The sequence below is a fragment of the Chiloscyllium plagiosum genome, chromosome 25, assembly GCF_004010195.1.
Source record: "Chiloscyllium plagiosum isolate BGI_BamShark_2017 chromosome 25, ASM401019v2, whole genome shotgun sequence".
NCBI lineage: Eukaryota > Metazoa > Chordata > Chondrichthyes > Orectolobiformes > Hemiscylliidae > Chiloscyllium > Chiloscyllium plagiosum.
The window spans coordinates 3,393,128-3,407,011 of NC_057734.1; the positions used below are offsets into that span (position 1 = coordinate 3,393,128).

Genomic DNA, 13,884 nt, shown 5'->3' on the forward strand with positions numbered 1-13,884 from the left:
GGTGGCAAGGGAAAGTGCCAGGATGGGAGGGTGGGTCGTAGGGGGGCGTGGACCTGACCAGGTAGTTACGGAGGAAACGGTCTTTGCGGAAGGCGGAGAGGGGTGGGGAGGGAAATATATCCCTGGTGGTGGGGTCTGTTTGGAGGTGGCGGATTACCTCATGTGCTTTCTTTGTCTGTCCTTCTCCCTTTTAAAACTGCTGTTGTTTTGACTTTTTTTTCCAAAGTTCCAAAACAATGCAACAGCATATAAAACAGTGATTGCTCCTCCTGGAATTCGAGGAAATCGCCTCCACCTAAAATACCTCCAAAAAGGAGCAGCTGTTACAGCCAGAAATCTTTCCTGTCCTCCATCTTGGATTACCCAGAATCCTTTGGGTGGAGGTGAAATTGTTTCAATATTGTTCCTTCACACCATCAGGCATTTTGCAATTGTTGGGAATATTGGAAACAAAATTAGAAAAATTAAGAATCTGGTATGATTTGCATACATTTGGCCCATATTCTTCCAAACACTTTCTATTTATATACCCATCTGTTAGGTTCTTTTCCTGAGGTTTCATACTGGATGCACTTCACACATGCCAACTTCTGCAAATAGTTAAAGTTTATTAAAGCCTGCATGAGCAAGGTGATCCCCTTTTGACACTCTTTGCAGGTATGCGAAGTCTAGTCAAAAGAGGCCCGAACAAAGGAAAGAAATCCCCCTTTTATACTGGTCAGTTGTTAATGCTCACAGATACTCTGGCCACCCCCCCCCCCCCCCAAAAAAAGCAATAACCATATGTCAACCCAGGTACAATGGCAGGGTGAGGTCTTCCATGGAGATAATGTAAATGACCTAATCCTGGGGAATCGTTACGCAAACTATTTCCTGGCTTTGTGATTCCCCACAAGAATGTAGACGTGATCTGCTACAGTATCGGTGGATGATCACCCAAATGAATTTGGCTGGGGATGGCTATGAAAGTGTTTCTGAATGGAAGGAACTGAATGAGAGTTTAATTTGATGTTAGCAGTAGAATAGTAGTAGCTCAATTTGCAGGTGAGATAAAGCTAGATGGCTTCCCTTTGCCCTTAATTTGTATGTGTGTAAGTTGAACAGATAAAGTAAAAAGTTCATGAGGAACCTTAATGGATAAATGCAATATTATCAGATCAAAAAAGATTGAATTGTGAGTCCGCTGGGAATAATGAGGGAAAATAAAATCTATTACATTTTTAAATGTCTATCTGCAAAACCTTATCTTGACGCTTGGCAAATGATGAATCTGGAGTTAATTGGTCTTCAACAGTTCTCTAAACTTTCTTATTTGGAATAGACAACATGTGGAAAAGTGCGCTACTGTTCCATTTTTTTTGTAGATTGTCCATCTTTATAATGTACCACATTCTTGAGAATATGGAGAAAATTTAGGAACAAAATTTAGGAACATCATGGGCGGCACGGTGGCATAGTGGTTAGCACTGCTGCCTCGCAGCGCCAGAAACCAGGTTCAATTCCCGCCTCAGGCGACTGACTGTGTGGAGTTTGTACGTTCTCCCCGTGTCTGCGTGGGTTTCCTCCGGGTGCTCCGGTTTCCTCCCACAGTCCAAAGATGTGCAGGTCAGGTGAATTGGCCATGCTAAATTGCCCGTAGTGTTAGGTAAGGGGTAAATGTAGGGGCATGGGTGGGTTGCGCTTCGGCGGGGCGGTGTGGACTTGTTGGGCCGAAGGGCCTGTTTCCACACTGTAAGTAATCTAATCTAATCTAAAATTCTCAACAATTTTATATTGAATCCAGGTTTTCTTGATGCATGTTATGATAAAAATTGTTTGACATTCTTAATCCAGCCTTCTGTAAGAGCTGATTTGCATGCAATCCACCTAGCCTTTTAAATGATTTGTTTTAACCTTCGTTACCCGGTCTTGTGATTATTTTGATTATTAATCTGCGAAGAAACATTTACTAATGATCAATTCTTACCTTGCTTTTTATAAGTCCCTGTCACCATTTAACTTGAAATCATGTCATAGATTTAATTTTTGTGTCATTTAGTTACTTATTTCCAATGAGGCATATTTTCAGGATTGCGGAGTCTGAATTTTTCCAAGCTTTCTTTTTAACTTAAAAGCTGTGTTGTTAGCGATCAGCTTTGTCTTTGTGTATTTTTCACCTGAATGTGGAGATATCTTTTGTGCCTCTGTCCTGAAAATGATTTGAAATGTGGCTTGACTAAATGCAGTTATTTCGGGAATGCACTTAAGTTCGTTAGTTTTATTGCTTTCTGCTGCATTTTGATTGACCTAAATCAATGATGGTCAATATGTGGCACTTCAGCCTTTACCTTTTGATTTCATAATTGTGCTCTCTGGATAGCTGCACGCATAACGCTGCTCTCAAAGTTGGGAGAGCCATTTTCTCTAATTGAAGTTGGGAACTTTTTTTGAAAAGCAGTGAGTAGCAGGTAACAATAGCATTATCGCTGGTGAAAAGCAGAGAGGAAATGCAAATGATGGGTTGATCCTGATGCCCAGGTATATAATGCATTCATTTTAAAAAAAAACTGTTTTACCCTGTGTGTCATTCATTTTTTTTAAAAGAATCAAAACATTCCAGTATGGAAACACTATTTCGCTCACAAGTTTTTGCTAGTTTTTCTAAATGAGCCATCTAACTAATCACATTTCATGCTTGCTACTTTTAATATTCCTTTTATGCAACATTGATTCATTTTTTAAATAAATTAACGGACTCTGTATCAGAGTTCTGCATTTTAACTGCCCTGCAGATAATTTTTAACCTGATTTTTATCTCCTTGTTACTACTTCACCAACTAGTGGAAACCATTGTATCATTATCTCGCATAGCTCTTCATAAGCTTGAACACTACATTCAGGTCACCTCTTAAACTTCTCAAATTTGAGTTATTTTCTGTGTGAATATTTTTCTTTTTAAAAAATGAATATAAAGTATCAATCCCATCTCATTATATGGAAGGATCACCTGACCTGAAATATTAACTCTGATTTCTCTTCGCAGGTACTGCCAGACTTGCTGAGCTTTTCCAGCTACTTAGGGTCACAGAGATGTCCAGCATGGAAACAGACCCTTTGGTCCAACTCATCCGTACCGACCAGATATCCCAACCCAATCTAGTCCCACCTGCCAGTACCTGGCCCATATCCCTCCAAACCCTTCCTATTCATATACCCATCCAGATGCCTTTTAAATGTTGCAGTTGTACTAGGCTCCACCACTACTTCTGGAAGCTCATCCAAAAACGTATTACCCTCTGCGTGAAAAAGTTGCTCCTTAGATCTCTTTTATATCTTTCCCTTCTCACCCTAAACTTATACCCTGTAGAGCATCCGCAGTTCTTTTGGTTTTTACTTATTATATTGGGTTGTATTAATCAATAACTAGATGTAAATTGAAAGCCTCTGACACACACCATTTCTGTACCATATCAAGTATATTTTGTTGTAGTTCTGAAGAGCATATGACTGCATTTCTGATAGCAACAATGGTGTCTATTGTACATTTTAGGTACTTATGCAGCATGTGTGTTTTTTAATGTTATTTACTGTGCAAATTGGCTGCTGGATTCTGGCATAATGTAAGGAATTAAGTACAGACTCTGCTGTAACACTGTGCTTTGTTTCTTACCTGTCATTTTATTTATTTGCAGGAACTTAATGAAATCCGCACATCTGGAATGAAAAATTTCCGTAATATCCTAGTGGATGAAACAAATGTATTCTATTGGCAAGGACTTATTGTTCCTGTGAGTAGGCTGTTCATTTGTCAATAATAGTTTTATAATTAATTATTTAATTCTTAGTGTTGTTTGTTTTCAAATCTTGATCATGTTACACATTTACAAATCTGAAACCTATCCAAGTAGAGCAACTAGTTCCTATTGCAGAATTTCACAACTTGACTGTGAGTGGCTAAAGTAGCCCCACTGTTTATTACACATGGATTATGTCATCCAGCATTAGTTCTATAATATTGCAAAAGTGTAAATTATTTTCAAGCTTCAAGTATGTATGTCACAAAGTTAAGGTGCGCAAGTTGTTCAGCTAAACAGACATGTTCTTCAAGCCTCAAATGTTTAAGGCTGTATTTTAGAGAAAACAGTGCTTAATATGTTCAAATAGAGTGGGTTCATGAATTGCATTTGACAAATGTATCTAAATGATTTGTCAGTAGTAGACTTGTATAGAATAGTTGTTTTCAGCAATTCTGTACATACATGACAGTTATGTATTTTTTGGTTTCATAAAATTTGGCATCCTATTTTGAAATCCCAGTGACCATTGGAGTGTTCCAGGGATAGTTGTTTTAGGTGCTTGTTTGCTTCTAGGTTTTTCCTTTTATTTTGCTTGCATCTTTATTGTGGTAATTTGTGCAATACTGCCATGTTTTGTGGTCTTGCTTGCTATGTGAGCTTTGTCGTAAATATTGGCAACTTCAGCCTTGTAGTTATCATCCAGCATGCAAGTGTATATATAGGTGATTTTGAATTATTCGTGTTCCCTGTTGCTTTTATTTAGAAACTTAACCTGTTGATTTATTAATCTGAACCACTGCACTTGCCTCCATTTAATGTCTCAGTCAAAAGAACTTCAGGTTTAGTTTATAAGGTCAGATCTCTGCTATTTGGTTCAATCAATACTGCTTCCACCTGATCCAGCACAGCTTGGTCAATGGGAAGTCATACCATGGTATCAGCAGCAAGCTGCTGGTATGGGTAGAGGATTGGCTGATGAGGAATTTCTTCAGCCAGAGGGTGGTAAATCTGGAACTCTGCACCATAGAGAAATATGGAGTCTGAGGATTTAAGTATATTTCACGATGGTAGTCTGAGCCTAGTGGAGTTCCACAGGAGTCAGTGTTGGGGTTACAACTATTCAGGTGATACATTGGTGATCTGGATGAAAATCAAAGTACATTTTTTGCTAATTTCGGGAAAAGGATATGGAGAGGAGAGGGATTGGGCAAAGAAGTGGCAGAAGGAATAACCTCACTTTTTCCAGTGTATGAACTTTCTGGAGGAAGAATAGAGCTGTAGACTACTTTATAAACTGGAAAAGATTTTGGAAATCTGAAGCACAAAGGGACTTGGGACTCCTAGTTCAGGATTCTCAAGGCTAACAGTTGATCGGGAGGTAAATACAATTTTAGCATTCATTTTGAGAAGACTAGAATACAAGTGCAGGGATGTATTGCTGAAACTGCATAATGCCCTGGTCAGACTGCATTTGGAATATTGTGAGCACTTTTGGACCCCATATCTAAGGAAGGATGTGTTACGCCTTTGTGGACGATGGCGGAGGTTTACAAGAATGGTGCTGGGGTTGAAAAGCTTGTCATAAGAGGAGCAGTTGATTCGGTTTTCGTTGGTCATTCAGCAGGTTGAGGGGAACCTGGATTGATTGAAACTTAGAATATTGAGAGGCATGGATGCAGTGGATGTGGCAAAGATGTTTCCACTGTAGGAGAGATTAAAACCCAAGGGTGTGTCCTCAGAGTGAAGGGATGACACTTTAGAACTGAGATCAGGCATTTCTTCAGTTAGTGGATGGTGAATCTGTGGAATTTACTGCCACAGATCTTGGTTATACTCTTTTCCACCCTCTTCTATCAGACAAGATACAACAGTTTTGAAAACCTGGATCAACAGTTTCAAGAACACCTTCCTCCCTGCTGTTTATCAGATTTTGGATGGACCTCTCAAATACTAAAGGGCATACTCTCTTGCGTTTGTTCGCTCTTCTTCCACACACCCATTTGGCAATGATCATGGGTTTTGGCTCTCTAAGGCCTGCTGCTGCTTTCTCATTTGCTGGAAGCAAGGAACTGAGGATTTCTAATTCTGATCTGGTGGCTTACACAGGATGTCTATGAAAGCTCCCATTCCTCAATGGCTCCATTTCCCTGCAGCTATTTGCCATTTCTCTTCCTTTTAATTGCCCTGGGCACCCTACTGCAAGAGGCCAAGCCCCATGCAGCCCAAGACCCATTGCTGGCTCTCTCATTGGTGGAGGGGGAGGAGCCCGGAATCAAGGCCCCTGCAGCTGATGTTATGCAGTAGTGATTGGAGGAGCAGAGAAAGAGAAGCCAACTGAGGAGAAAATTGAAAAGATAAATTAACGAATTAAAAATGTATGCTATATTTATCATGCAAAATGGTCAGTGATATAAGATGGCACTGTAGCATGGCGACGCTTTGCGATTAACATGCAAAACAGCACTTCACTGTATTGCGATACATGTGACACTAGTAAGTTTACATTGAAGTTCTGTTCTGTTGCACTGTATTTACGTATGGTATAATCTGCTAGAATTGCATGCGAAAAAAAAACTTCAGTGTATCCCAGTACATGTGACAATATATCCAATCAAAATTCATTGGTGCCTCAAGCCCCCTGAACTATTCAGTAAGGTCATGGCTGATCTTTTACTTTATCTTCTGTCCTGGTCATATTCTTATTCCTGTGATCACTTGATTCTGATGTTCAAATCTTTCTCGGTCTCTGCGTTGAGTATTTTCAAGAGCTCACCAGAGTAGACATTTCTAAAGATTGAAAGTGAAGAAATTCCCCAAGTCTAAAAAGTCTGACGTGTGATCCAGATTCCATGATCCTTGGGTGTAAGTCCTGGAACCAGGGAAGACGTCTCCTCAGTCCATCCTGTTAAGCCTTCCAGGAGCTTCATGTTTCAAATAAATTGTCTCGTTCTTCTGAACTCAACCATATAGGCCCTCCTGCTAAAGAGCTCTTCATTGGACCACGTTCTCATCCCTGGATTCAATCTGGTGAATGTCTGTTGCACTAAAACAAGGAGACCACAGTTAGATTATTTGACATACAATTGCGCGTTTCTTCTCCTTTTTTGTCTGTTATTGGGATGATTTTTGTGGCTTCTGCTGTGAAGTCATACAAAATACTTGTTCAAAGACTATTTGCTTGTTGCCTCATTATCAACTCCTTAATGTCTGTTTAAGGGACCAACCCTCTTCATTCTTTCATTTACGTGGCAGGCTTTTCCTGTCTCTCTCTCTTTCTTGCTAGTTTTTCTCTGGTGCTCTAATTGCTCCCTTTTTTTGCCATTCTCTGGTTTCTAAAATTTTCATTATCTTTAGTCCATTCAATAAACTGCAACATTGTAAATCGTTTATTTCAGTTAGGTAGAATCCTTAGCTTTCTTAGTCACTTATTGATTCCCTCACGTTTTTCTTTCATAATGGAATACATACCTTTTGAGAGTATTATAACTTAAATATGTCATTGTTTCTTAGTTTTGAATCTATTTCCCCAGTTGACTTCAGCAAACTCTGTCTTCATACTCTTAAAATTCCCTATAATAAGTATAAATCCAAGGATACTATAAAAGATACTTACGGCTGTTCACGCACTCGGCAATGGTTTTTCAAGCCTTTAAGCATTTTTGCTTTGACTAATTCACTGAACAGTGCAAAATGTGCTTCCTCATGAAGAGAATCTTATTGAAATAGCTGCCTGATAATTTTTCAAAGTTTGAAGGAGCTGTTAAGATTTTTATAACCATGTATTTTAATTTTGTAGAGCCTTTAGAACTTGTGATGAGAAAATCTAAGCTTTTGATATGATTCGTAACTTCATACCATATCCTTTTTACCTGATTAATCACTGTATCATTCTATTCTATGTTCTAAGAATGGGATGCATGAAAAGTTACTTTGCTATTGAATTGTCCTTTGCACTGTTATGCTCTATGTCCATTTTGATTATCTGAACAATTCTGTAAAATGTTTGTAGCATAAGTTGTGACTTTGGAAATTTAAGTTGCATTTGCAAAAATGGGAGAAATCTGTCAGATTTTGAAAGCTTTCCAGTAGTAACCAATAGCTTACATATTTTGGAAAGTTTATAGATTAATAGTGATTTATGTCACACTGCAGTGCCACCGTTTATGGAGTACCTTTTTTATGTCAAGTGTTTCTCATTTTACTTTTGATGTTTTGGGAGCTTTAGTATGAACAGACTAAAACCGACTGTTTCAGTAACTGGTTGATCTTGTCGTCTCAATGTGACCTCAGCATCTTAATGCTCACAAACACTTCAAATGCATTTCAATTTCAAGAGTGCTGTAATATTCCAGTTGTGATTTTTAGGAAATAATCATTTATTTCAGTTTATGTAAGTAACTTGGAATGAATTTTAAATCTGTGATAACCACAAGGCTGTGTCAGAAATTATTTGGAGTTTTTGCACTTGCTTGAGTCATTGTGGTTTTTATCAAAAGTAGGTCAAAAGAATCTAGCCCTTATGGCATTAACTAAATTAAGCTTTTTTTCTTAGTTTTAAGTGAAGTATAAATCTGCAGTAATTTTTTTTGTATTTACATACTTTATTCCCTTTGTGTTTATTTTCACTAAATTTGTATTCTAAAGTAGGGAAAAATGTTTCCTAACCTGTTTTGCTTTGATCTTTTGGTAATCCTTACTTCATTCTTTTAATCCATTCAATGACTAGAACAGTTTGATCTGAACTTGCCTAGCATTTTATAGATATTACAACATGAGAATATAAGGCCTTATGCCTTTGCTTTAAAAGCACAAGTTCTGTATAACAACAGGCTTCATTGACCGCATAGTGACAGCTTATAATGCCAAATGTTCACTCTGCATATTGTGTTAGTCCTTATTCCTCCTCCAAGCCATCTTGTTTATTCTTCAGTGTTAATATGGTCTTTCTATTAAACAGCTCTGGTAGTACATTCCATGTGGACCTTGTTGAAAGAGTTCCTTCTCTTGTCCTAAATCTCTTGCGTTTACTTGTCTATTATTCTGCATACTTGAACTAATGGAATCAATTTTGATCCTGGCTGTACCGCCAGTCAGATAATTTCTTACAGCTTCAATATTGGTACGTCTGTTGCATCTCTCAACTTTTTTAGTTCTGTTGCAATTTATCCCAGCTTCTCAAATTTGGCCTCAATTAAGGTGTCTAGTTTCCTTTGTCACTGTCGCAAATTTATCTGCATTAGAATTTTCATTTTTAAAATGAGTGGACCAAAATTGAATGGATTATTCTGTGATTGCTGATCTTGTCAGTTTTCTATAAAGCTTTGCCATTTAATTTATGAAAATCTTAGGAATGCGAGCTGATACAATTTTGTACATGTCCGCACAATCTACTAATCCACCTGTTGTCCCAAACCCTCTGGGTCCATAGATCAGTGAACCACAGTAGCTTATTTGTTGTCTGCAGCTCTAGATTTTGTACCTACAAGTTCTAGAATTCTCTTCCAAAATCTTTCATTCTTTTTCAGATCATCCTTAAGACCTGGTTTTTGGGCCAATATTTTAGACTTCCTTTTCCAGATCTTATGCATTTGGTTTCCAGTTTTGAGAATCCTGCAAACTTTTTTATTGCTTTACAGGTTTTGTTCATTGCATGTTTTTTATATTTGTAACTAATCATTTATATAAAGAAGAGTAATCAGCTGAATATATATCCTGAGTACTACATTTGTTCAGACTGGATAGCCTCTGATCATTTTCTCTAATCTTTAACCAACGTTTGTATCTATACTGCTGGATTTTCTTCCAGTGCTGTTTGGATTAGATTAGGTTCCCTACAGTGTGGAAACAGGTCCTTTGGCCCAACGAGTCCACACCGACCCTCCCGAAGAGTAACCCAGCCAGACCCAGTTCCCTCTGACTAATGCAGCTAATGCTGTGGGCAATTTAGCATGGCCAGTTCACCTGACCTGCACATCTTTGGACTGTGGGAGGAAACCGGATCACCCGGAGAAAACCCACGTAAACACTGGAAGAATGTGCAAACTCCACACACAGTCGCCCAAGGCTGGAATTGAACCTGGGACCTTGGTGCTGTGAGGCAGCAATGCTAAGCACTGAGCCACCGCGCATGTTCTTTGATTTCTAACACAAACCTCTTTATCACAGGCTAATTTGAAGATCCATGCACACAATAGCATTGCATTTCTTTTTAACATTTCAAGTAATTTCCTCAGAATGCCATCAAACTATCTGTATACAAATTGAGTGAGAGTACGTATCTCGGCTTCTCAAGACTGCTTCATTAGTCAGTAAGATTGTGTTTTAGATTAGATTTCCTACAGTGTGGAAACAGTCTCTTTGCCCAACAGGCCCACACCAACCCTCCGAAAAGTAACTCATCCAGACCCATTTCCCTCTGAATAATGCACCTAACACTATGGGCAATTTAGCATGGGCAATTCACCTGACCTGACTGTGGAAGGAAACCCACGCAGACACTGGGAGAACGTGCAAACTCCACACACAGTTGCCCAAGGATGAATCGAACCTGGGTCCCTGGTGCAGAGGCTGCAGTGCTAACCACTGAGCCACAGTGTTGCCTGTTATGATTGCTTTACACTCCTGCTTATCCTTGATAATAAGGGGAAGAAAGATTTAAGAATCGTATCTACCTCTGCCTTAAAAGGATTCAACAACTTAACTCCAGCGCCTTTAGAGTCAGAGTTATACTGCATGGAAACAGACCCTTCGATACGAATTGTCCATGCCAACCAGATATCCTAAATTTAATCTAGTACCACTTGCCACCATTTAGCTCACATCCCCTCCCTCAATCCTTTTATTCATGTACCCATGCAGATGTCTTTTAAATATTGTCACTTGTACTCAACCCCACCACTTCCTTTGCAGAAAGAGTGTTTCAAAGACTTGTGCTTCTGAGGCATTTCTTGCTCTCGCTCTCGCTCTTTCGTGTGCTCTTACGGTGAAAGGGAGGACTGCAGATGCTGGAGATCAGAGTCAAGGTTAGAGTGGTGCCAAGCAGCATCCGAGGAGTAGGAAAATTGATGTTTCAGGCAGGAGCCCTTCATCACGTCTCCTTTCCTTCTTTGAACAAAGGAATTACATTCATAATTTCCCAATATCGTAGCACCTTCCCAAAACCAAGGAGTTTTGGAAATAATCAATTCATCAACTAACTGCTTATTTTAAGACTCCAGATGAATTCCATCAACACCTGGGGTCTTAGCAGTTCAAAGCTCCAAAAGGTTGCCTAATACCACTCCCCCAGGTGATTTATAGTTTTCTTGAATTGTTCCCATCCTTCTGTATTACTTCTGTTCTGTATATGGAAGACCATTGCATAAAATCTATTCAGTTCATTTGCCACTGCTTAGGTTTTTAAAACACATACTCATGGGGCTGGCCAACATCTATTACCTGTCTGTAGATGCCCCTGAGAAGATGGTGGTGAACAGCCTCCTTGAACTGCTGCAGTGATTGTACTTTGGGTAGACCCGTAATGCTGTTAGGCATTAGGGAATTCCAGGATTTTAACCTAACGACCGTGTAGGAACAGCAATATATTTTCAAGTCAGGATGGTGAGTGGCTTAGTGATGAACTCTCGCGTGGTGATGTTCCCATGTATTTGCTGCCCTTATACTTCTGGCCGTGGGTTTAGAAGGTGCTGTCTAAAGGTCTTTTGATGAATTTCAGCAATGTGCACCTTGTAAATGGTACAGTCTGCTGCTACTGATCATCAGTGATGGAGGGAGTGGATGACTGTGGACGTGGTGTCAATCAAGCAGACTGCTTTGTCCTGGGTGGTGTCAAGCTTCTCTTGCTGATGCTGCTGCTGTACTCATCTAGGTAAGTGGGGTGTATCCCATCACACTCCTGACTTGCGCCTTGTAAATGGTGGAGAGACTTTAGGAAGTTAGGAGGTGAGCTGCTTGCTGCAGTATTCCTAGCCTCAGCCCTGCCCTTTCAGCCATTGTTTATATGACAAGTCCAGTCGAGTTTCTGGTCAATGGTAATCCCAAGGATGTTCATAGGGAATTCAATAATGGTAACACCATTGAATGTCAAGAAATAGTGATTAGCTTGCAAGGCACCATCTCCAGTAAGGGACATTGTGTGGCATGACTGTTACTTGCCACTTTTCAGCCCAGGTCTTGTTGCATTTGAACGTGGACTGCTTCAGTATCTGAGGAGTTGCGAATGGTCCTGAACATTGTGCAAACGTTGACAATTGTCCCCACTTCTGACCTTTTATGATAAAGAAAAAGTCACTTATGAAGCAGCTGAAAATGGTTCAGTCTCTAACACTAGCCCAGGTGTTCATCAATAATAACATTATTGATGATTTGTTAGTCTCTTTCATCCCCAACATTGATTATGCTTTTGGAGTCTCGAGTCTGTAGCTTGCCTTCTCACCAGAAATAGCTCCTTTGTTCCTTGTTACACCTTCCAATTGATGAAGTTAATAAAGATATGAAGTTTACCTGGTCACCTTTTTTTGTTTTAGTTAACAACTGATGGTGGTTGTTCCATTTGGAACGTTTCTTCCTGGCATTCTCTGCATATGACTGCCACTGTATCTCTATTGACTTACCCAAAACATTGTTTCCGGCTGAATGCTCTCCAACAGTAGGGAAAAGAGAGCAAAAAAAGTCTACAGTCTTCAATGCAAATTAAGTGCCCAACTTTCATTTTAAAGATTGGAAACATTTGATCAAAATGAGTCTCCAATGAGCTGCTTTCTTCCTTCAGTAAAAACTGTCGCAAACCTGAAGGTGGTGTAGCTGTGACTTCATTACAAATAAATGAAACAGCTATCCTATGCCTCCTGTGATCAAATGAAAGTACCTGGAGAAGGAAGGTGAAAGAACAATGTCCTGGCATGCTAAAATGAATATTTTGATGAACTCTGTGGACTGGTTCCATTGAACTATCTTCTCAGTCTTTTCCTCTGATATATTGCCCAGTGCTTTTTGAATTTGTATGCTTGTATTTGTGTTGGGGGAATTTAAAAATGGGGTTCATAATTTTAATCTGTAGTTAGAATATATTTATTTGTGTGAAGTGTTCCTACTTGAGTGCAGAAACCTGACCCCTGCTTTCTGTCAACCTGGGACTAAAAGGCAGGTAAATTGAGGAATACAGGGGAACCTCGATTATCCGAACTTGATGGGCGGCCACTACTTAGTGTGGAAACAGGCCCTTCGGCCCAACAAGTCCACACCGACCCACCGAAGCACAACCCACCCAGACCCATTCCCCTACATTTACCCCTTCGCCGAACACTACAGACAATTTAGCATGGCTAATTCACCTAACCTGCACATTTTTTGGACTGTGGGAGGAAACCGGAGCACCCGGAGGAAACCCATGCAGACACTGGGAGAATGTGCAAACTCCACACAGTCAGTCGCCTGAGGCGGGAATTGAACCCGGATCTCTGGCGCTGTGAGGCAGCAGTGCTAACCACTCTGCCACCGTGCTGGTTACTTGATCAAATGCCTTTCCTCTGGGGTGTGGAGCTTTTCAAGTCTGCTCCCCGTTCAGGAGACTGCAGCAGCACTCAGCAATACCACCCCCGTCCCCGACATGGACCCCCACAACCACAACTCCGTCCAACACTGACCCCAAGCAACACCTCCCCCCAACCACAACCATGTCCAACACCATCCCTGCCTCTAACAACCCCCTGCCCCTAACAACCCCCTGCCCTCAACTCCATGCAACACTGCCCCCCCACCCGCTCCCCAATCCCGTAGACACTCGCCCCTCTTGGGCAGCTGGACTGGACTCCAACAACCATACTGCTGCAGTTGCCTTTGTGAAGTAAGTCTCCAAACAGCGTGCGTGCACACGTGCGCATCTTTTTACTGAAACATTTTGACAAGTTCCACCTTTGCCTTGTACAGGGCAATGTTGGAGAGAATATCTGGGGGAAGTGGGGTTAGGGTACACCCCTGTATAGAACTCCAGGAAAAGTGTGGGGAGAGAGAGGGGGCAGGAGGTCAGTCATTTGGAGACTGCCTGTTTGATCACTGTAACCAAAAGACACGATCCCTGTTGGAAAAACATCTTTGTAATGTTTCCATC

At 40.4% G+C, this 13,884-nt stretch overlaps 1 protein-coding gene across 1 annotated transcript in view; it reads left to right on the forward strand.

The window, feature by feature from the left end:
- The window catches only part of LOC122562513 (ubiquitin-conjugating enzyme E2 L3), a 70,303-nt gene that overhangs the window by 14,787 nt on the left and 41,632 nt on the right, over positions 1-13,884 (forward strand). Inside the window, exon 2 of the mRNA XM_043715374.1 lies at positions 3,672-3,767. Coding sequence (XP_043571309.1) covers positions 3,672-3,767 — 96 coding nt within the window. The remainder of the gene's footprint in view (positions 1-3,671; positions 3,768-13,884) is intronic.